A 23,958-nucleotide genomic window follows, 5' to 3' on the forward strand; every position below is an offset into this window, starting at 1 on the left:
ACAATGCTTTGTGATGATAAAAATGTGAGGCGGGGACAGTACGAGCTCAGAATCAGGAGATGTCACAATCTGCACTAAAGGGATTTCCTGCCATATTGTTGAGGCTTAACTATATTCTGAAGTTAGTAATGACGCCATGATGGAGCATGTGCTTGTAAAATAGGACACCAGGCACACATTCCCACCAGAAAGCAATCTGGCACGTTCACGCTGTGAATGCTGCACTTTATCTGCCATCTGTGCAGTATACTTCCAAATTATATTTTCATTATGTGGGATGTCAAAGGATATTAGTTGCTCTTAAATTATGACTACAGGTTTGCTCATTTTTATCTGCAGCATGTGCTGTTCTTTCTGGAATTATATGAACTTTGAACATGTAAGTACCAAGACTTACCATGTAGACTGGACAATACAAGTGGAAATATGCTACTGAATGCTGCCCTGTACTGGCTTATTTTAAATTAATTTGAGAAACAATAGCAGTAAGTGAATAACTGCTAATCAATCATTAGTTACTTACAGCTATGTATAAAGATTCTGAAAAAAAGAAAATGCATCATTGCATCAATAATTAAAGGGTGGTTGCATGCGAGTTCTTTTCTGTTTGCTTGTTTTTTTTTTCAATTGGAAACGCCCACTCAGCCGTTAGCAAATAGCAGTGAGACGTACGTTACCAAGGTAAGCTAATCAATATGGTGATGAATAATGGGAACACTAGCACCAGCTGAGTCAAAGTTAGCTGTGCTAAGTTTGTAAATAACTGAAAGGGTAAGTTAGAATTTTTTTAAGTATGGTTGTATGTATACTCCCGTGTTCTGCGAGGTAAAATTATGTTTTTGTGAATGTAGTCTGGTGGCTTTGAAGAGAGCGATATAACAGCTTCAATTCCCTGTCAGATACGGCTGTCCAACAGCGAGGTAAGGTGGCTGTGGAAGTTAAAAGCAGAAAAATGTACACTACATTTAATTTATTAACTGTACGCAATATTTAGAATATAATATTTTCACCGCTTTACCTCGACATCAGACAGCCCTCACCAAAGGGGAACTGATGCCGTTAAATCGCTGTCTTCAAAGCCACCACACGTCTGTTTGTATTCTTGTGTTCTTTCTGATCCGAACTTACGTGGCATCCACAGCAGTACATTGCTTTGCTTCCATAACGCTACTCCTGTCTGCTTCTCCAAACTGGGAGCATGCCGACCGCCATCTAAGTTACTGTATGTAACATTAATACACTGACTATCTAAGGGGACATATCATGAAAAACTCACTTTGCATGCACAGTGTTTCAGACAAAGGGTGAATACAGGTATATTCAGACAGACAGTATGAGAAATATAATGTGTTTTTTGAACATTAAAGCATGGAAACATGTTCTAGTAGAAACCCAAAATACAAGTATGAACCTGGAAAGGAGCATGATGTGTCCCATTTCATAAATGAAAGGATTTGTAAGTAAATGCTACTAGACTTTTAAAACAGTTTAATCTGTGTATACATTCATAAATATATGCATCACTTAAAGACACAATGTTGAAATGGAATTATTACTTGAAATATTTAAATGACAATTACATCATGTGGTTTATTAAGAGCTGTCCTAATTGTATAATGTGATATTTACAGTAATGTATCTAATGTATAATGTTAAGTGTCATGTTAATTAATCACCTCAAACTGGGTTTATGCTCATTAATTAACAAATAATTTAACACAAAGCAAGTCAATTAGGGGGCGAACAACAGTGACTATATAACAAATTAGAATATAAAAAAACAGATAAAAAGAGATTATGTAGATTAGAGGTTAACTGAAGAATGAGAAAGCTCATTCACCATTTACTCTGTATACATATTGAACAGAAAATTGATTGATCGGGTTTTATAAAACTGATGAAGTTTCGCCTAAAGACAGAACCAGCTGTCGTTGTATTAGCAAATAGATTAAGTGGCTCTGTTCTGGCCAGCAGTTTTAGTTTTTGGACACATTTTTGGACACATTATTCATCTTTTAATGATGGCTTAGGACAGTGGGCCTTGATTGATTGTGGTACTGAAGATGATGTTGGCACAGCTGTAAAAACTACCATAATTAACATTTTATGTCACTGCTTACTGCTGAGGAAAGACATGAAGATTTGCGTTTTTATTTTGAAGTTTTTAGCATCAAAGTTGTGCAAGCGACACTGAATGTTCTGTTGAGAATGAGTTAGGCCAGTGCAGTGTGACACCTAATGTATTCAGTATTAATGTTAACTATTTCTAATGAGAAAATGCCCCTTTCTCTAGAAAATCAGAACTCAGCTTCTCTTCAATGTCAATGATCTGTGGTCTTCATTCAGCTGTTCGCTACTCATTCATGAGTAAAGCAGCTCCACTTCTGTTGATACCAGAGGTGTGGACTCGAGTCACATGACCTGGACTCGAGTCACAAATTTGATGACTTGACAAAATAAAAAAAGACTTGCAACTCGATTTGGATTTTAACACAAGTGACCTCCAAATCGCATACAATGCACTACATACCCAATATGTGTACTATCGTTCAACATACTTTTCTGTGAATAAACAGCAGTATGTATCTTCTTCGGACGCACTGAATTGTGCGAGCCTCCTTGCCAGTTGGAGACTCGTTACCATGGTAAACCCGTGCCAACCTCATGAGGCCAAACAATGATTTGTGAGAATCATGAAGTCTAAAACAATTTTAAAAATATATTACGCCTATAGCAAAGTGAAATCTTATACTTACACTTAAAGTGAAACAGAAAAAACGGAAATAGTGTGCAATTCAAGTAATATTGGTTTCATACTAAGGTTTCGGACATACTAAAAATCTCCCATACTGTTTTAGTGTACTATATAGCATGTTAGTGTGGAATTTAGGATGCAACAAATGAATGGGAGACTGATTTTGTGGACCCACTGAATGTTTGTTTTCTTTTTTTTTATTGCCAAATTAGCTTTATTCTATTGTAGTGTTGTGAAACAGAAAATGTACCAATATACTCAGAACCCTCCCCTGGATGCTCTCAGTGTCATCTATAACAACTTCACAAGTTTTAGTTTTGGCAGTTTTGAGTTGTTTTAGACCATAGGAATAACACGTATGAACTCTGAAAATGGGTGTAGTTCCCCTTTAAAGCAAGGTGCTTAACAAACACGGCCATTAAACACTTTACAGCTCTTCTTTTCATCCTGCTCCAGATCACATAATTTATGATGAGTAACGCCGCTCTCCTCATCAGATATTGCATTAATGTGGCCTGGAGAGTTAAACTTGAGTCACCTGGAGTTGACTGGGGAAGTGCCAGGATCTCAGTCTGAGGTCACAGCCAAAACACTCACACGACAAGTTATTGCCCATATTTTTGACTGTCAATAATACGCTGACCTTGTCTCTGTTCTTTAATGACCACATCAGTCACCATTTATGGCTCAATTAAAATGCCATTCTAAATTATTTATCAGTTAGTGGTTTGCTGGTCCCTCCCAAGTCAAATGAAAGGTGGGGTGAATAATAAAAACATGGTTCAGAATCACTCCTAGTCAGTGCAAGCGTCTATAAAAATGTTGACTGAACATCACTTGAAAAGTCTAAAGTCCTATTGTTCTTTTACTAGTAGGCTGAATTATGCCTAAATTTAAATTTAGCCGCATGTCAATGATTGATGAGAACACAATTCAACATGTTTTATCTTGTCATAACTTCAAACAGCATTTTGTAATTACTCACTACACCATAAAACTCAGTGCTGTGACAGTGACATAAAAATATTTGGTGCAGAAAAATATGCCTTGAATGATAACTAACAAGTAATTTGTTTGAATTAACTCAAATGCACCCCACGAATCATAATCATAATCTATGTTGTTGAACCAGAGTCTGCCACTTTACTTAAGTGACAAGCTAATGTTACTGTCAGGCACTTACATTTTTACAAACACTTCAAACAGCCCAACGTGTCCTCATATAATGGTTTGTATGATATCTTACAAAACGTTATTCCTCATTTTTGTCACTCTTTAACTTGCATTCTTTCAAAAAAAAAAGAAAGTCTGCAAAAATAAGTCTGATTGTATAGAAGTCTATGAGAAAATGAGCCTACTTCTCACTTGATGTATTACCTCAGTAAACATTATAAACATGAGTTTATGGACTCAATCGCTAGTTTCAAGTCTTCTTCAATACAGCATGATGTTCATTTAGTAAATTATGGTCCCATTTAGAGTCAAATAGACCATAAAGCAGGGGATGCTTTAGGGCGTGGCTACCTTGTGATTGACAGGTTGCTACCACGGCTTTGTCCAGTCTGGGAGTTGTCCTTGTTTTCGTCTTACAACTTTAACCCTTTCACAGTGTATTTTCATTATTATTCAGCATTCGGTTGTACTTAGCTCCACCCTCTCATGTCACTTCTGGTTGCAAAAAAAAACCAAGATGGCCACGGCCAAAATGCCGAACTCGAGGCTCAAAACGGCAGTCTACAAACCAATGGGTGACATCACGGTGACTACGTCCACATCTTACATACAGTCTATAGGTTAAACTACTTGGCATTACTTAAGTACGGAAGTTACGTGACAAATAAATCAACGTCGACTTCTGGTTTCACACGGGAACGCCAGTCTCCTGGGCGAAAGTCTGGTGTTTTTTTACCCCCCCATCCACCCCGACCTCCTCCCTATGCAGCGTTTGTCGCTCTTTATACTTCCTGGTTTAAGATTACGTGGATTACATACAAATTGATTTTGTGAGGTATACGCAAATTACTGTGCATTACTTTCGTAGGTATAGCTACGAATGGTGTATGACAACAGCATGAACAGCCTTACCTTTATCCTCGTTTATACATCGTGCAAGCAAAGAGAACAAGAACAAACCCTAGTTCACTGACAGGATAACAGGGCATAGGATAACAAGGATAACAAGGATAACAAGGATAACAAGGGATCAGACGGATTGAATTTCTGATTCAAATTGACATCCAACAATATTTTAAATGTATATCAGAGCAGTTGTAATCCATCTAATCCCTTGGTGTGAACTTTCACTGGGTTTAATGCAATCTCTACTGTCTTTGTCCCACTTGCTGAACATTTACATTTGAACACAATAATGTAGATTTGCATGTGAGAAGAATCACTTGTGACTTGTATTGTAATCATAACTCACCCACATTTCCAACAGAGGTCCAGTTTGTCTTGTCAAATGTCACAACTACAGTATAGCTGGACGATAGTTAGAGACATAACTTGGTGATTATTTGAACGACGGACATCTTCGTGTCGCCTCGGACAGTCGATGAACCCATTCACACTTTTCCATCTATCACCGCCTCTGTGATGCTCCCAAAATGAGTCCTCCGTGTGGGCTTAAATTGGCCAAGGACAGCAGAGATGAAAGATAGCCCATAATGAGGTTTCTCCCTTAGGAATCAATGTGTAGCTTTGTCCCACGGGCCACTGAAGGTTGTCTGTAAAATCAGTCTACTGCAGGGTCCTGGCCTGAACAGCCAGCCTATCTATCACCTTGCCATCTTGTTGATGAACAGAAGGTTTACACAATAGCAGAGGACATTTTTGGACATAACTTTGCTTTTGAATACATTAATGCAGTGAAGGCTTCTGGGATATGCTTGTCATGCTGTGTCTTCTGCTGGCATTGCGTGTTACCTCTGTGATCATTGCGCTGCATAATCAAATTGCCCTTTGGGAATCAGATGACTTTGTGTCTGAGGCAGATAATGCAGAATATGATGATCAGCTAAACCAGGCCTGACCTTGTGTGTCGGTGTAATCATCCCCTGGATTGATATGAATCTGTAACATCAAGGATAAGTCCTCGCTGCTTTTGACAGCTGAGAGCGAAGAGTGCAAATCCATAATCTTTCACATGTTGTACAACATTTACTTTGTGTCTGACCTTTACACTGCAATTCAAGAGGTGCTCTGCGAAGCTAATTATTATCGAAGCCTAATTGAGTAAGAGTGGAAGAAGTTGGGGAGTAGAACTTTGCCAGGAGTATAAATGGAGGGTGAATACAGATGTGAATCTTTACAACTCGCCATTAACTTGACGGGAGGGGAACCTGATCTGTATGGTTTGAACATTTAGCGAACATATACTGAATCTAAAGCGTTTTCTCTCATTTACTTTCTCCCTTTTCTGCAGTCCGTCTGCTTTAAGGCCAGGCAGCTGTGTGGGGCACCGGGTGTGGATCCTGCTGGCCATGACCCACCTCACCCTGGACTTCTCTGTGTGCAGCCCCCTCAGTCAGGGTCTGGGGGTCAAACTCACGCCTAAGTCGGTGCCTCGCTCTCGACCTCGCTGGCAGCCGCTCTGGGACACGCCCAACAAGCTTCACTGGAGAACAGTGAGCCCGTTGGTCCGCCGGCTCCTAAACCCTATCCCTCCACCCCAAGACAACAGGGCAGGGATAGGGCTAAAGGTCAAGGGTCAGAAGCATCGAAAGCCAGCACATAAAGGACAAGCAGTGTGTAAGGAGTGCCGGTTGAGATACTCTCAAATGGAGACAGGTGATCCTTTGGCTGTAATAGCGGGAGCTCCGGCAGCTTTATCCAGCGGGAGCAGAGGAGACACAGTGAGGTTGTTACTCAGAGCCAGGAGGGAGCTCAAATATGAGGCCACTGACTATGAGTCTCAGGAGGGCCAGACTACCACAGTGGCTGGATTTATCGACTGGGCAACAGATGGCACAGATACAGATAGCATAGATGACGACGGCAAATCGGAGCTCAATATAACGCTGTCCACCAAGGTCTCAGCTCCCACAGTGGCCACAACCACTAGCACTACAACCTCCCAAAGGACGTTCACTGTGCTGACCACACCAGAGCCCAATAGGCTAAGCACCACCAAGGCCACTGTCGGCTTAGGGGAGACTGTCAAACCACCAAAGCCATATGGGGACACACCAGGTAAGAAAAATAAAACATCTAGTGTGAATTCTTTGGGTTAGTATGAGTAAGTAAGCTTAAGAAATCATTGTTTGAGTCGCCTTTTGTTTCACACTTACTGCAGACTCACACCATGTCTTCAATACCTGTGCCTTTGTTTTTGTTCTGCATGTTGTCATTTTAACAGAGACAATTAACAAATTAATTAAATCAGTACTGAAAACAAATAAGAAACCTGCATGGCACAGCAATGAACACCATGGATTTAGAGTAGCGTCTCAAGTCAACCTGAACTAATGCTCTGCAAAGACTTCAGTCATGTGATGAGGTATCTAAGGCGACGTTGACACTTGAAAAGTCTGTTATTATACCTAAAATGTGTACCAAATTCAGAAATGGGCCTTTATCAATGTATGCCAATGTACACACAGTATGACGAGCTCAAATGACCGAATCAGAAATGTTTAGAGCATCAAGAATGTTGCTCCATTGTGGAGGTTGGACAGACAAATAATGTCATTCTAAAATTCTGAAAATTCGATATGTAAGAGGAAACTTGAACAACCTAATAGGAGTTTAAAGGGCACACTGATTGCCTGTAGTGGAACCTTTAGCTTGGTTGTGCGTACCAACAAACACAGCTGGTGTGTGTTCTCATGTGGGAAGCCAGTGTGGGATCACATTCCTACCATTGTATCATAGACTTATGTATAGATTTATACTTTGTGGTTAGGGGTGCCTTCATGTGGGTGGGATCTTTGGGGGATAGTGTGAAAACATAGAAATAGAATAGGAGTAGAACGGACATTCCCATTCAATTCAACGTAGCACAATGGACAGAGCGGCGGACATTTTTATGTGTACCGTAGTGGGATAACTTCCGTATAAACTAAACCATCTTAAAGCTTATTATGGAATTTGCTTACTGAAGCTTTAAGTCGCATACTCACTGAGATGAGGTTTTGCAGTAATGACTAAAATGAGCAGTGGAGTAGTAAGTAAGGATAGAGATTAAATGAGTCAAATTTAACAACTTAATGCTTCATCCACACATTCTTGTCACAGCGTAGGAAAGCACATTGCTATCGCCAGATGAGTGACAACTTTGAACAGCGGGCTGGTGGCCAGCGGCAGCGCTGGGTCTAACGGTCCCTCCGCCTCACTCCTGCGACCACACACTTTACGGCCCCATTGACGTGTGTTGTCACCATAATAACAACAACATTTTTCTTTTGCACTTGTCAAATGACCACGAAAAACAGTTCAGTGTCCTTTCTACTCCTATTCTATTTCTATGGTTAAAAATCACTTTCTGGAAGGTAAAAAGCATCAACAGGGTCAAAGACAGTGATATATCGGGAAATCCAAATATGTGGGAAAATGGGGGTACATTGCCAAGAATGAATCAATATAAAAGAAACAATAATGTTAATAAGTTTTCTCCTACCTGATTTCTCTAATGAAATTGCAATCTATTTTTACCTTTTCACTGTAGCGCATGATTAATGATCCAGAGTAATGATCTACTTTTCATTGATGTAATAGTGCAGCTTTGGAGAAATAGCACCTGATTCACGGACTATGTCCTTGACCATACTGTGGCCCTCGTTCCTGAAGTACTGTACATGAGCATATGTGGTTTTTATGGACAGTCCCTCTGTGCTGTGAACACACAACCCTCCCAGCCAGACATATTGGATTTACCATTTCATTAAGTCCATGAGGAACACGACTTTTTAAATGGACCATACAGGTAGTAATAAAGCATAAGTCATGTTTAACAACTTGTGAAGCAAGCACTATGCTAATTGAAGCTTTCCCATTTGGTGCATTAATATAAATGTCATAAAATTAGGCAGCTAACAGTAAGGGTGATCACGAGTCCTTGGCCACCTCCTACTCAGTTACAATGAAAAATGTCTTAAAACTCAGAGGAATGTGAAAATGCACGTACAGCAGAAGTCCTGCTGATAGAAAATAGCCTTCACTGTGAAAAATAACAAAATATCTATTTTAGCTCAATTATACAGTCAAAATAAATTCACAAGATAATGCATCTGTGCTGTCTTAGCACTTTCATGTTTTCAATTATGTCGCTCCAAACACTTGACTCATGCTGTTTGGAGAAATGTGGTGAATATTTTGGGGGGTTTTGTGAAGCTGTCTAAGATGACCTTATCAACCTCTATAGTTTTGAGTGAAGCTAAGTTGCATCCAGCTGTTGTTGGTGGTCCTACATGCATACATTTGAACTTGGAACTAGGGGTGTTAATAATTATATATATATATACATGTATATACATGTATATATATATACATATATATACATATATATGTATATATAGATATATACATATAAATACACATATATATACATATATATACATATATATGTATATATAGATATATACATATAAATACACATATATATATATATATGTATATATACATATACATATATATATGTATATATATATGTATATGTATATATACATATATATATACATATATATATATATATGTATATATACATATACATATATATATGTATATATATATGTATATGTATATATACATATATATATACATATATATATATATGTATTAAGTAAGCCTGGGCCGCAGTTGTCGCTAACTTCGGGGCTAACCTCCTTCACTTTAATAAGCAGGTAGTAAGAAAGATACAGGAACTTGGCTTAGGTTTTTGAGGAGTTGTAGCATTTATTCACCGACAAACTGTACACACACTGCACTGCTACGTTCACAGCTATAACATTACTGCTAACTTCATACTCACCATCACACACACGGCGGGCTGCGGGGCTTGCATTACACTGATGGAAACCCTGACAGAGTACACCAGGCAGACACAGCTCCCTGATTGGTGAACTGGGGACTTAAGCATACACTGAGGTTTGCGATAAATAATGGATTCAACATGTTTATGCATCGGGTTATCGTTACAGCTGGGCAGCTTGTTAGGCACTTACACCACAGCACCCATGCATGCAAGGCACTAATCTTGTCGGTTAACGAGGGTTGGCTATCGGTCAGAAAAAAAAAATCTAAATTGGCATCCCTACTTGGAACGGTAATAATTTCCTTAGTAACTGTGTTATCCCATAATTATAGTATTCAGATAATAAATATAAACAGCATCAGGTCCTGAACTGGGACCACAAGCGAACCTGGATCTCACAGCTGATATGACTGTAGCCGCTCAGTGCTGCTCATGTTAAAGAGGAGAAACACTCAGCTCTTATGCGGACCAAAAATAACCATAAAAGTAGGTTTTAATGTCAGTGGTATAAATTAGGACTGTCAGTCGATTAAAATATGTAATCACAATTAATCCCATGATTGTCCATGATTGATCGCAAATTAATCACACATTTTGTATCCGTTCAAAATGTACCATAAAGGCAGATTTGTCAAGTATCTAATACTCTCATCAACATGGGAGTGGGCAAATATGCTGCTTTATGCAAATGTATGTATATATTTATTATTGGAAATCAATTAACAACACAAAACAATGACAAATATTGTCCAGAAACCCTCACAGGTACTGCATTTAGCATAACAAATATGCTCAAATCACAACATGTCACACTGCAGCCCAACAGGCAACAACAGCTGTCAGTGTGTCAGTGTGCTGACCTGACTATGACTTGCCCCAAAACTGCATGTGATTATCATAAAGTGGGCCTGTCTGTAAAGGGGAGACTCATGGGGACCCATAGAACCCCTTTTCCATTCACATATCTTAAGGTCAGAGGTTAAGGGACCCCTTTGAAAATGGCAAAATTTAGCATAAGGTGGGAGCGTTATTTAGCCTCCTTCGCAACAACTTAGAAATGGCAAGTTGCATTAATGCGTTAAAGAAATTATTGGCGTTAAAACTAATTTGCGTAAAACACATTATTGCGTAAACTTTGACAGCCCTAGTATAAATATATGGGTACTGAGGTGTGTACAGTGAGTGTGAAAGGAACTGGCAGTATGTAATCATCTCGTCAGTGACGTTGTGATCTCTCATTTTCTCTTGATTGGGAGGTGAGTTTGAGACCACCTTGTTATTCAAGATGATGGCTTGATACTGTATCCAGGAGGAAATCAGTCACCACTGTTAACTTGAAAGCTGATGAGAATGAAAAAATAGGTCTGATTTTCAGACTGGGTGGGTACATTACTGTATCAATAAGCAGACTGTGTCTCATCAGAGCAGATGAATAAAATCCCTTTTCAAAGCGAAGCTCGGGTGCTTAAGTGCTGCAGAAAACTTTCCTTTTGCCTTCACAACACATTAACCCGTGTCTGCCTCATATTGGCCCCAAGGCAAGACATAATTACCACACCGACAGCACGGCGCTGGATTAATGATGAAATGAAACTATTACCGAAGGAGAGGTGCCTCACTTTGTCTCTGTCTCTTATCTTTCCTGCTTTGTCTTTGGAGATGTTTATGGAAACATTACATTCAATCTAACAAACTTAGATAGGAAAAACTCACGTCGGGTGATAATCAGAGCTTACATAACAACTTAACTCACCTACATTTCTGCTCGTGTCTTCTGATTTATTACAGCATGGATTCAGTTCAATTGTAAAATACTTGGTCCCTTATGGAATCAATTAAGGGAAGTGGTTTTGCAAACAACTGAGGAAAGAGGACATACTGTACACAACTCATACTTATTATATAATATTCAATGTCTTTTTAACTGTGCAAAGAAAGGTATTTTCTGTCTTAACTATAATACCAGGGCCAGTGTATTCATGATAAGTGCCTCGAGTGAAACATGTAGTCAGAAGTTCTTTTTATTAACGCTGGTGCCATGTCGTGAAATAGCCTTCTGCTTCACATCAAGTCTTTAGATATGAAAGGGGCTTATAGAAGTCAGGCTAGGGCTTTTCTTTGGAACAGGGTAACAGATTAATAGTGTGTTTATAGTTATAAAATGTGTGCATTTGGCACCCAGCTGTTTGGTGGCTACTGTATGTGGCTTTCTTTCCATTGTTGTATGTTGTTATCATTCAGGCTTTCACTCACTGTTCCAACTTAACCATGACAACCATCTCAGGTGGATGATGTAAGATCTACTTATGTTCCTGGCAATGATTATACATTCGTGATCAAATACAAGCGGGACAGGGTGCAAAACATGCAACTCCATGAACCCCAGGTGATCTGCGCCATCAAAATCGCAGATCTTGATTCAAAATCATGCTCTTTAAATACTGTTGTAATTGCTCGCTATTTGATAAGTCCCAGTAACCAGAGTATCAGTGTGCATGTAAGCGGCTCTGTGTCTGTCTCATCCAGCGTCTCAAACAGAAACACCTCAGCTCAGAGTAAACCTCTGGGACGAACGCACCCAGCCACCCTGACATCACAGCTAATTGTAATCTAAAGGCACTGACATAGAAATGAGAGGTGGCTCATAACATGTTTGTATTATGTGCAGAACTTTGACCAACAATTACTATATTTATAGACATTATTATATAAAGAGTTTTTGTATTGTATCATATTTATTATTATTATTTGGTATTATATTTATTATTTTTACATGTTTATAAATATATATTATTATTATTTTAATCATATGTTATTTTATTATATTATTTATTATATTATATATTATATCATATTTTATTATCAACATATTTTTAATAATATTTCTTTTTTTTTAACTTTTTTATTATTATTTAGTTAATATAAATGTATTGTATTTGTATTTATATTTATAAAAAGAGTCAAAACTGCTTACTCTGGACAGGCAGTTAAAAATTCTTTGTATCTACTTATCCTCCTGTTCAGAATAGTGAGGATGGAGCCCACCCCATATTACCATACAAAATTACCTGGACATGACCTATTTCTTTTTCCTTATACAATTAAATCAGAGTATACTTTTTTGGAAAGAATAATGAAAACGATTAATTTCACATAACTGCTTCAGACACTGCAGCTCAGAAACTGTATATATCATTGCTAGTCAGGCTCTCGGGAACTGTGAGATTACAGCATGCACATTCAACCCCCAATAAACGGTCTGCATGAACTAAATCACCATGACTCATGAATACTGTAGGCAACCAGCACACAAACTCAAGCCATTAGTGTACTTTGTCTCAGCCAGGCATGTGTGTATCATGACCATAATCATCTCATGCTGTGTGTGTATCTGGGGGTGTGTGCACATCACTGTCAAACATGGAGGCAAGTGGTTGTTTGCAGAAGGAGGTAGAGAGCAGAGGAGGGAAGGAGTCCACAGTGCTGTATACGTAGTGAACAGCAGTCTGAATCTTCCAGTTTTAGCTCCACCGTGGTCCAATGTAATCATGAATACATCAAGTGATGATGATGCATCTCTGACAGCCTGTTGCATCTGGTTCACCATGAAGATAGTAAAGAAACACGGCAAGCATCAGAGCCCACTGGAGAAGTTTCCTGCCTCCTAAAATGAAATGTCTCCTCACATTAAGTCACATGTTCCACAGTAAACACATACACACTTTGGACTAACAGGCTGAATCTGATCATTCTGAGTCTCCTCATTAGATTACCAGTTTTTACAGAACTTGCAGAGCAATTTCGCCACGGCCAGATGGAGCTTTTTACAACCGACGTCATGATTACGTCACGGTGTTAGCTTGAGGTAAAATAAAGGAAAGACTGGAGGCAAACACGAATCACCTCAGGATAGTAGGCTTAAGTTACACATAGAAAATGTCATCTAACTGTGTTGTTGGGTACCAGAATTGAAAGAGTATAGCTCCAATTTGAAATTATATCGCATACCTTTGAGATGATAAACTGATTCGAGAGAGAGGGAAAACTTGCTGGCCAGCGTTAGCTAACGTGTTCAGACAATTATTCTGCCTCCAAATACGTTCCGCCCACAAAAATACGTTGTGTTGTGCTATGATGTTGATGTTCCAGGGACTGTGATAAATGCAAATGCAGATCCAACTGTTCTGATTGCATAAAAAAAGTCACCTTATTTTACTCTTGTATCCATATGGTGGTGTGTTCTTCATACTACGACAGTTTTCCAAAAATTAAATAAAAAACCCCGCAATATATCGCCTTGCTTACAGTATCCCAATAAATCACAATATATTGAATCGTAACCCCTGTATCATGATACGTATCGCATCGCTAGATTCTTGCCAATACACAGCCCTAATGTTTACCAACAGAGAAGGGGTCTATACTCACTCAAGTGTGTTGTAGTTTTGTTGGTACCTGTCAGGCATTTGTATCAATATTGCTGTGATTTAATGTTTTTTATGCCTTTAGAGTTGGACATTTATTTGCTTTTCCAGTGCAGATAATATCATTTTGTCTGGTAAAATGATGACAGATAATTTAGAAGGAACTCTGACTTGACTGTCAAGTATTCTGACTGTTGTGTTTGTATCAGTAAGTGTGAATAAGGTCAGCCAGTGTGTTTTGTTTTGGGGATGTAGGCAACATTAGAAGAAAACCTGCCATCATTGCACATTAAATATTTTATCGCGATAGCAACATGTTATAGAAAACTGTATTTCCCTATAATGCCTGATGAAGGTTCAGCTAGGATTGATTTAAACTAATGTGTTGAGTGGTCAGTCAGTGAGCAGAAATGAGGCCTTTACATCCACATGGACGAGCTCTGTGCTCGTTTCATTAGCTTTTCTTGTGTGACATTTTGCCAACCAGTTTGGTTTGGCTGGAAACCAACTAGGCCTACGTAATGACACAGAAAGTACATGACAGCTCACCACAGCTTGTCTGTGTTGCACTTATTGACTGCGGGCTATGTGTCTTTACTCCCACTCACTGTTGGCATTGATAGAGCAGGACAACAAAAGGGACCACTCTTTCTGTTACTGCGGAGAATCCAACAAGTTCACACCCTTTCCCAGGACAAAGATGTTAATGTTGCTTATAATCAGTAAAAAAGGCCTTTAGCAAATACCTTTAGTCCGCTTTCTGGCTAATTTAACTAGTTTGATTTCCTTTTTTCACTATTTTCATGCACAGTTTCCCAATTATCAGTGTCAGCTGTCAGCACATACTGTAGGTCTTAGCGGAAGTGTAATGCAGCCTTACTGTAGGTGGCTGTAATTCTGTAATCAGGCACTGACCCATGTTAAAATAACACAGCAGGCCGCTGGTCATAGTAGTAAGTAGCTATAGACAACCACCCTGGTGGTTAATAACTTAAATGTAATGCTTGTGCATATCTCAGTCAGTTTGGTTAAGAGTTTGTCTGGATGCCTCCTGTTGATCATGCTCTCACAGCACTCTGGCCATCCTACAGGAGGTGGGAGGAAGAGGAGGAGGAGGAGGAGGAGGAGGAGGAGGTGGGTGGGGGTTATAGCTGTGGTGCCTCCAGATGCTCACTGATTGTTCCCGGTGATTGTGCTGCTAGTAACTGCGACCCCCTTCTACTCTACGCAGATGGAGCTGTCAGCTCCATTATGGATACGAGATGATTAAAACTGCAGTCAGTAAAGCCACTGCTGATAACTTAGGTCTTGTTAGACGGTCTGAGAGTCGCGAGGTTAAATGTTATGGGCTTGTGTGGAGTGAGCAAAAGGTACCATGTGTTCCTGATAGATACTGTAGAGCAGCGCTGTTAAATTACAAATTCAATTGGGCCAGCATTTCAAACCAGGAAATGTCGATGGGCCAGACATTTTTAGCAGCATATTTAAAGATGCTCCATATGATAGATTAATATACATTAATATACTGTAGCAGCAAACAACTATTGTATATGTAAAAATATAGATGAGTAATGTCTGCCTGTGTGTTGTAATCAGAGCTTCTCTGTGCTTTGTTAACATAGCCGGGCTGGCCATGCATGCTTTTAGTGCATGTGAGCGTGCCCCACTGGCTTGCTCACAGCCGCTGCTCTGTACAGCGCTCAGACGGGGGTTACAGCTCATAAAGCCATTGTCGTGGAAGCGTAGCGCCCACCCTCCGGTTCCCTCAGGTAAACACAGTTAGCTCTGTCAGCATTGATGCCGTTGTTGGCACTGTTCGTGCTGTTAGCCCCGTTAGCTGCTGGCTCAGCTGTCGCCATGTTGAGAGTCGTGTGGAGGCAACAGATATGCCAAAAAATGCATATTGCCAAGAAATGAAAGTCAGTTGTCCGTTCAATTGCAACGTCAGCGCCCAGCAGCAAAGCTACGCTTCCGCCATTTTGGACTGAAAGCGACTACCGGACGCCAGTAAAACGTCCACCTAAAAAGTGCCACACAAAACAAAATTATTTCTATTCTATAGTCATATTCTACAGATATGGCCTGTGTTGAGCAATAAAATATTATAAATATAATAAGCGTTTTCAGTCCAAAATGGCGGCAGCAGCTGTCGTCAAAAAAAGTTTCATCTCTTTGCTTCTATGCTCTTTGGATATGCTCAGATTTTCTAATTTAGCACCTTTAAACCCTTTTTTTTTCATTAGCTTTTTGTTATGACAAATTTTAAACAAATGCAAATGAATGTAGTAAAAAATAGCAATGTTTATCATTTCACTTTTGAAATAAAAATGAAAAAAAACAACTATATTTTTGGTCACATAGGACCAGGCCCATCACGATGTGCAGAAACAATAAGAAACAGCTATCAATGCACAGAACCATAACAAAACAAACTTTACATCTCAGGGTTGACGGACATATTTTCAATAAAGCACTTCCCTATTTATGACCTTGACATTTTGAAAAGCTACTAAGGGTGGTCGGAACTGCGTCACATGAGAAAATGTTGATTTGTGAAAGACATGATTGACGTTGTCGCTACGTGATCTGTAGGCTACATCTGGCCCGATCAGTGCTGTGCATGTGCAACTGTCAACAGAGATGAGAAGGAAGCGAGATGGCTCACTCGTTAGCTACTTCCATACACTAAATCTGTAGTTTACATATTTCATCATATACCAGATTAATGTGTGATAGGCCACTCTGAGGTTGCTTCTAGGCCGGATGTGCCAATTGAACAGGCCCGCTGTAGAGCCCTACAGTTCTGTTCTGTAGTTTCCTGAAACAGACTCGATCAGTGGATGTTTAAAGTAAAGATGATATCCAGTGTAAGAGACAGCAAGTATTTAAAATAAATAGATCCATCCGGCAACAATTCACATCACAATGTCAAGTTTGTGAAGGAGGTGGAGGGTTAAATGAATGGAGTAAATAAGTTAAGTCTCCATCCACTGCAGAGCAAAGTGAGCACATGTAAAATGTATGTTAAGTGTCTCTGGGATCTATTTTTAAAGAAGCGAGCTCCGAGAACATTGTAATGCAGCATTTTGACCCGTGGTAGACCTGTAGAGGCGTACAATACAGCCTCTTCAACACTCAGAGACACAGAGAGAAACCACTTTCCCCAACCGTTGCCATGGCAATCCAATAAATTTGCCATTACTCTCTGTATTGACTCCCAATAAAGTGGGTAAAAATGAATCTCCTTTTCTCGAGCGTTAAATCTGGACTAAAATGCTGATGCCTGGTGACAGGCGTGCGGAGTCAAACCCGCCTTCCCCTGATTTACAGAAAAGTGAGCCAAGAGGGGATGAAGGGGGCCAGACTGAGCAGATGCTGTTTCACTCTCTTTCTCCGCTGCTCAGCTCTTTCTTCATGGCTTGACACATCTGCCTTAAGGAAGAGAAGTGCAGATGTTGACTGAGACATTGTTTTGGATACAGGAGATTGTTTGCGTCAATCAGAAGGGATAGGGCAGAATTTTAATATGACCCGTTATTTTTAACTAATTTGAGTTTATTATGTGCCTAAGTGCGTTATTATCACGTTAACTTTGACAGCCCTAGATGAAATATATGAACTACAAATAGTATTTTCACTCTAGCTTTAAAACTGAGCCCGCTACCTCAACATCTGAAAGATTGATTGCATTAATGCTTTATAGAAATCAGTGGCGTTAAAACGAATTTGCGTAACTTTGACAACCCTAATTTATTTATTCTAGCTTCAGAGAGATTTTCAGTTTTGTTGAAAAAAAGGTAATGCTGTTGCTTGACAGGAATGAAAGAGAGGACGATTGAGTATGCAGAAGATTTGCCAAAACAGTGCAGTTGCATGGCATGTTTCCCACTCCATTCACCTGCTAAACAATTCAGCTAAGCTTCGTTTGCTAAAAAATACCTCCTGTCTCCGACATGACAGTTCAGGATGGTTGATTGAAGCTGCCTCGGTAGCGATGCCATTTTACACCCACCTGAAAATTGCAGTCATTTCCACTCATCTGTTGTTAACAGGATGAGGTACTGTGTGTTCCTAACACGGGCAGGCACACAAGACAAGTGTATCCTCCTGTAAGGGATGCCATCATCCAAGCAATATACTTCACCGACCCCTTTTTTTGGGGCCGTTCTAGCATTTGCCATCCAGCCTGACTGAATTATGCAGCGATGCCTTTGACACTGAGAGAAAAGGCATGTAAGAGTAATTGTTTCGGATCTCTCCCTGTTCAACTTTCCCCTCGTCTCTCTCTCTCTCTGTCCCACTCTCTTTTCTCTCTCTCTCTCAGCTCCCTCTTCTTCTTCAATAAGTGTTTTAGATTGCTTGGTGACTCAGTGGAAATCAGCCCAGATTGACACTTTGACACCGACGTTAATTGGCAATTCCTAACTATCAGCACGCCGCCTTTGACGGAGGTCTTCGCCCAACCTGTCCTGCTCAGGTGTCTGGTTGTAGGACAGGCGATCTTATGGACGGGTCGTGCAGCGTATTAGCGTGTATTGAATATGCTTGTACAAATGTGCTTTGTGTTGTGTGGGAGTGAGGTGGCTCAACCTTTGTAAGCCACAGCTATGTGTTTTACAAATGAGGGGCCTTTCCCACATTTTTCAGGAGCTTTTAAGCCAGCGCTGCGTGGGTGTAGGCACCATTAGCCCTAAATGGCTCTTTGCAATGGATGCCTGATCGGGCTTACCGCTGCATACAGACGGTCCGGCGTACAAACACATTACTAAAACCTGACAATAACTCATACATACATGCATAGTAATTAAATAGAAATTCTCCTCTCATGATTTGTCCAGTATTTCCGTGTGGTGCCATTGTTACTCAGAGGACAAACCGCCTGCTGTTTAGATGTTGTCACATAATTCACCGTGTAAATTGCAGGCAGGCAAGTGAGGAATGCAGCAAGGTCAAAAACCGGCATATAAATGGTTGCACGCCAAGACTGAATTGTCTTTGGTTAATAGATGTTATGGGTGGCTGTAACATTATGTTCTTGTTTTTTTTCTTTTTTAACATGGAACATATGTTCACAAGTACATTATTTTCATATTCAATATGTTAATTTTTTATTGCAGGATGCTGACTGTCATGACAACTTGGCATGTCGCAGTAGTAAAAAAAAAAATCACAGGTGTAAATCATAATTTAATGATGGCTGAATTCCATTTAGCTGCTTCACTTTCAGGGTCCTGGTATTGTGTATACCCGCTCACTGTCACACTGTCATGACTGAAGGCCTTTACACACCGGGGTTTAACAAATACATGGCACAAAAATGTTAAATTCTCACATGCAAATATTTTGCATCAAAACCATTTATACCGGCAGGGACAAAAATTTGCGACGGTTGCAGCATTTTTTCAATAAAAGGTTTGTATAGACTCATGCAGGCAGAGGCCAAAACCGAGATCCTATTGACCCGCAGTTTCGGCAGTTGGTCTGAGGTACATTTTTATATAGCCGAAGCTACTGTAAGCTATTTTATTGTGTTTACTTTTAGCAATATGCTCTGAGTGAATTTGCCCCTGGTATACCGTTACGCAGTGTATGTGTCTAGGGCTTTTATTCGTGAAAGGTAGGAACGGAAGGAGTTTACCGTCTTAGTTCAGACTACAGAGCATCCGTCTTATTGTACGTTTTGAATATGTCCATTCCTCACAATGTGGTTGGACGATGCCTTTATTCGCGGTGTCAAAGCTCAGACAAATCGACCTCGTTCAGAAATAAAAACAACATCGCTTTTTCGTCAGGTAATATTCACATTCTGTGTGAAAGTACTCATGACAAAAACAACAGTTTGAAATGATATATTGTTCCTCCATGGCTTATTTTGGACTTGCAGTTGTGACAAATTGCAGCTTCATGTCTTCTTCACTCACGCTGTAGAACTTCTACACCAAGGACACGTTGTGTGTGTGTGACGTTACTGACTGTGCCACTGTGTGCCGACGTAAAACCATCATGTGGCATCAGCACGTGTGTGTCTGACCGTCAAAAAATTGGATGTATGAGGCTGCTGCTGAAAACCAGGCGGCCTTGATCGGCTGCTGTTTGACGGTTCATCTCTAGCTGTTGGTTTAGGAAGCGCTTGATTTATGCAGCAGAGTTTTCTGTGAGCGGAGCATGTACTATAAACGTCAATATCGCAATCGATCATGCTCATTTAATTGTCAGAAGCCAAAATCGTGATTGAGATTAATATTCGATTAATTGTGTAGCCCTAAGTCAAGGTTGAGCCCGATCTTGAGACCAAGACCGATCTAAAACACTAGTTGAGGGTGTTAAAACTAAAACGATTAGCTGGAAAGCTAAAGTAGAGCTGAGGGGAACTGCAGAGTCTGGTTTTAATTTTCTGGGTCTGTCACTATAAACGACACCTCTTCCATTACACATTTGATATTTTAAAGATTAGAAAAAGATTAATACACACATCTTTGCTCCCAGCCTGAAAATACTGAGCTAATGTGATGTGACAATGACAAAAAACATACTGAGGAGTTTTCAAAAGGTGCTACAACCCAGACATTACCCGCTAGTCACATTTATTCACCCCACACTGAGCATTTGTGTCAAAGCTGGGATTCTTTTATTAAAAACAGGTAGCAAGGAGCGATTTCATTTAACCGCCATGCTTTTCTTTGACGGGTTCATCAAACTGTCATGGCAACGAAGGCAAATAAAAATCTAATTTATTTCTTGCTGGGAGCATCGATGGGGGGCTCAAATCCTGCTGCCACAGAGGTCACAAGCTAGCTGTCCTCTCCTCTCTGTCCCTTCCTCTCTCCATCCATCTCCCTCTCAGCCTCTCTTTGTTTGGCTGTAATTTGACCAAACAAAACCTAACCGGGTATCTCTAAAGCAAGGTGACTGCCAAAGGTGATATTTCAACCTGACTGCCAGGGCACAATGAGTTTCAGATGGCCAGGCCAAATTTCCTTCCCTCTAACAGTCCTGGATGAAAATAGAACTGGCCTCTGCACTCAAATTTGTCAGCCATATCATTATATGCTCTATTATCCCCGCACCCTTAAACGAACTGCCCTGAAAATGAGGTTATAATGGATTTAATGTTGATGTTTGTGTTGCTGGACCTCATGTTCTCAGGTTCATTTGTTTCTTTAAAGAGCTGTACTAGGAAAGTGTACATATTTAGGCTTCAAATGGCAGCCTGAAGGAACTCTTAATGAGCTATTTAGACTTAAATACCCTGAGAGCGTGTAACATAGCATCAGCAAACTACACACAGCATGCTCGTGTTTACCAGGATTCCTCTGGTGGAAAATCACAGACTGGCCTGGCTGCTAAACATGTGCAGTGTTGTGTTCACTGACGTAACATTCACAAATTGATTGTTGCAGGCACGTTACGACAGTTTGTATTATACTCACAAGTTTCCCTTTCATGGGCAGAGGAGTGTCCATTAGAAGTGGGGATAGAGCACGACTTAATGCAGTGCCATTATGTGATTTAATCAGTCCTGGTTTTACAGGACAAATTCGCCAAGTGCAGCTTTTAATTTGAAATTTCCTGACTGGGAAGTGCTCCCTTTCAGTCTGACATCGATGTAAAATGAAACAATTCTCAGCGGAGACCTCAGCTATTGATCAAGGTCAGGGGCGAGCTATATTATGCCTGAACTCGGACAGATGTTCATTTATAACCCAACGCTTTCAACTTAACAGCCTTGACGTCAGCCGGAGACGGGTAGAGAGGGAGACGAGGGAGGATGGGGAGGGGATATGAGGGAAATGCAAATGAATCGGCAGATAAGTTAATGTGCCTTTGCTGTGGCGAGGGACTGTGATTGCGCTGGGAAGGTAAGGCTTCCCAGAGCCAGCAGGAGATATCATTAATCCAAGGTTGACCTGGCCTGCCTTTTGCACGGCCCTGCCCGCGGAAGTTTATTATCCAAGAAGAGGCTGTCCAGGCAGCAGGCCGGCAGAGGAGAGGCCGCGTGTTTTTCCAAAATGACCGTGCTGCACTTCCTTTTGAGCCTTCCCGAAGACAAATTGGCTTGGATCAGCAGCCAGGCAGCTGGCTGATGGAGAGGTGAGATGTATAAAGCCCACGTGGGTATTTTCATCATGACGGCTTTTCTTTTTTGTTTTTTTTATTCCCCCCTCCTGCAGCATGTCACCTGCTGCAGTGTGTCATTGTGTCCCAGTCGCTCTCATGCTCTATCACTCACCCACACACACACGTACACAACACGCTAACCACACAGTACAGTTGAATAGGCTCACACTAATCCTCACTTTAGACATGTAGCGCACAGTTTTGTTTGTGGATTACTGTCCTCTGGCAAAAGTGAGAGATCAGCGCACACAGGAGTCTTAAAAATGTAAATAAGAACAATGCTTTTGTGCTGTAGTCACACAGAACAAAGGGAGCGAGCAGAGAACCTTTGGTCTGCTTTCATATCTGCAGGCTGGTTAAGATGCAACAGGATGCGTAGTGTAAAGAATAGCCATAATTGTATGGCTTTGCACTGTCCAAACAGCTTAGCAAAACAAGGCTGTAAACCAGATACCTCTCACAAAAGTGTGTGGAATTACGATGGCGTGGTTTTCATTCCTCTGGTTTGACTTGTGTTTGTAGAGGTTGGTGGGTTTATAATCCCTCTTGAATCAAACAGCAGTGGAAGTCACCAATCCTTTCAAGAGTTTATTCTCTATTGACCACTCAGTGCTTGTAAAATATAGAGGATCCAATCCGTACAAGTCGTCATTTTCTCAACCAGTGTCTCTGCTGTCCTTTTGATCGCCCTGTAATTGGGTTTTAATTTGTCCAATAATGATTTTCTATAACGGGGCAGACAAGTGCAAGTGGATCTTAAACAGCCCGGGCGTTATGAATATTAAGCTGATGACCTGTGGAGAAGTCCTGGCTGGAGTTACTTTTTCCCATATTATTGAAATATTGAAATCGATTAGCTTTCCAAGGAGGGCGACTATAGTTCCACTATTCAATATTTTTATATTTACAATGGACATACTTGCCAGCCTTGAGACCTTAAAAAAAGGATTTATAAATCAAGGTAAGGGGTCTGTTGGTCCTATCCCAGAATTTTTTTTTTTTTTGTTTCCTGCATTCTGGTGACTTTTAACGAATCAAAATAGCATAAGTACACTGCAACAGCATCTTTTTCTTAAATACTTTTAATTTTCCGTTTAATTATCAGGAAAGAATACAGAATAATTCACCCCTCTGGCATGAACTTGTGTGAATCTCTGGCATAAACTAATATTCATCAGTTTCCATCCATCCATTCATTTTTTTTGCCCCTGTTTGAGTATTTCTTTCTCTCTCCGTCTCCGTCTGAAACCCATTATTTCTAATGGCTTGCGCCACGCCACTAATGGCTCTTCGCTGAGTCCCGTGGCGAGGGCAGCTCAAACCGAGTTGTGTCGCGAGCAGCTCTCTTCTGCCAGGAAACGACATTTGGTGTAGCTGTATTGTTTCCTGGGTGGAAACAGTAGGGCTCTACAGTGCCAGAAACAGGTTGTGATAACGAAAAGGAAAAAAAAGGTGTAATAAAATTCATCATAAATTGGGAGAAATCGGGAGAATTGGGAGGCAACCAGGAGAGGGCAATGAAAAACGTGAGTCTCCCACGGAAATGGATCACATGATTATGTAATGTGAAAAGGGTTACAGAGAACTCGAAGAGATCTCCACCGTATCAGCTCTCCTCATCTCTACGGAGTATCTTAGCTTCTTTTAGCTCACTGCTTTGGTTGCAAACTCCTGTATGTCACTGAATACTA

General features: G+C 40.4%; 1 protein-coding gene across 1 annotated transcript in view; it reads left to right on the forward strand.

Moving 5' to 3' along the window:
* ajap1 (adherens junctions associated protein 1) overlaps positions 1 to 23,958 on the forward strand; it is a 65,084-nt gene that overhangs the window by 32,613 nt on the left and 8,513 nt on the right. Inside the window, exon 2 of the mRNA XM_037772875.1 lies at positions 6,180 to 6,946. Within this exon, the coding sequence (XP_037628803.1) occupies positions 6,180 to 6,946 (767 nt within the window). The remainder of the gene's footprint in view (positions 1 to 6,179; positions 6,947 to 23,958) is intronic.

This window comes from Sebastes umbrosus, chromosome 6 (genome assembly GCF_015220745.1).
Source record: "Sebastes umbrosus isolate fSebUmb1 chromosome 6, fSebUmb1.pri, whole genome shotgun sequence".
In the NCBI taxonomy this organism is placed as follows: Eukaryota; Metazoa; Chordata; class Actinopteri; order Perciformes; family Sebastidae; genus Sebastes; species Sebastes umbrosus.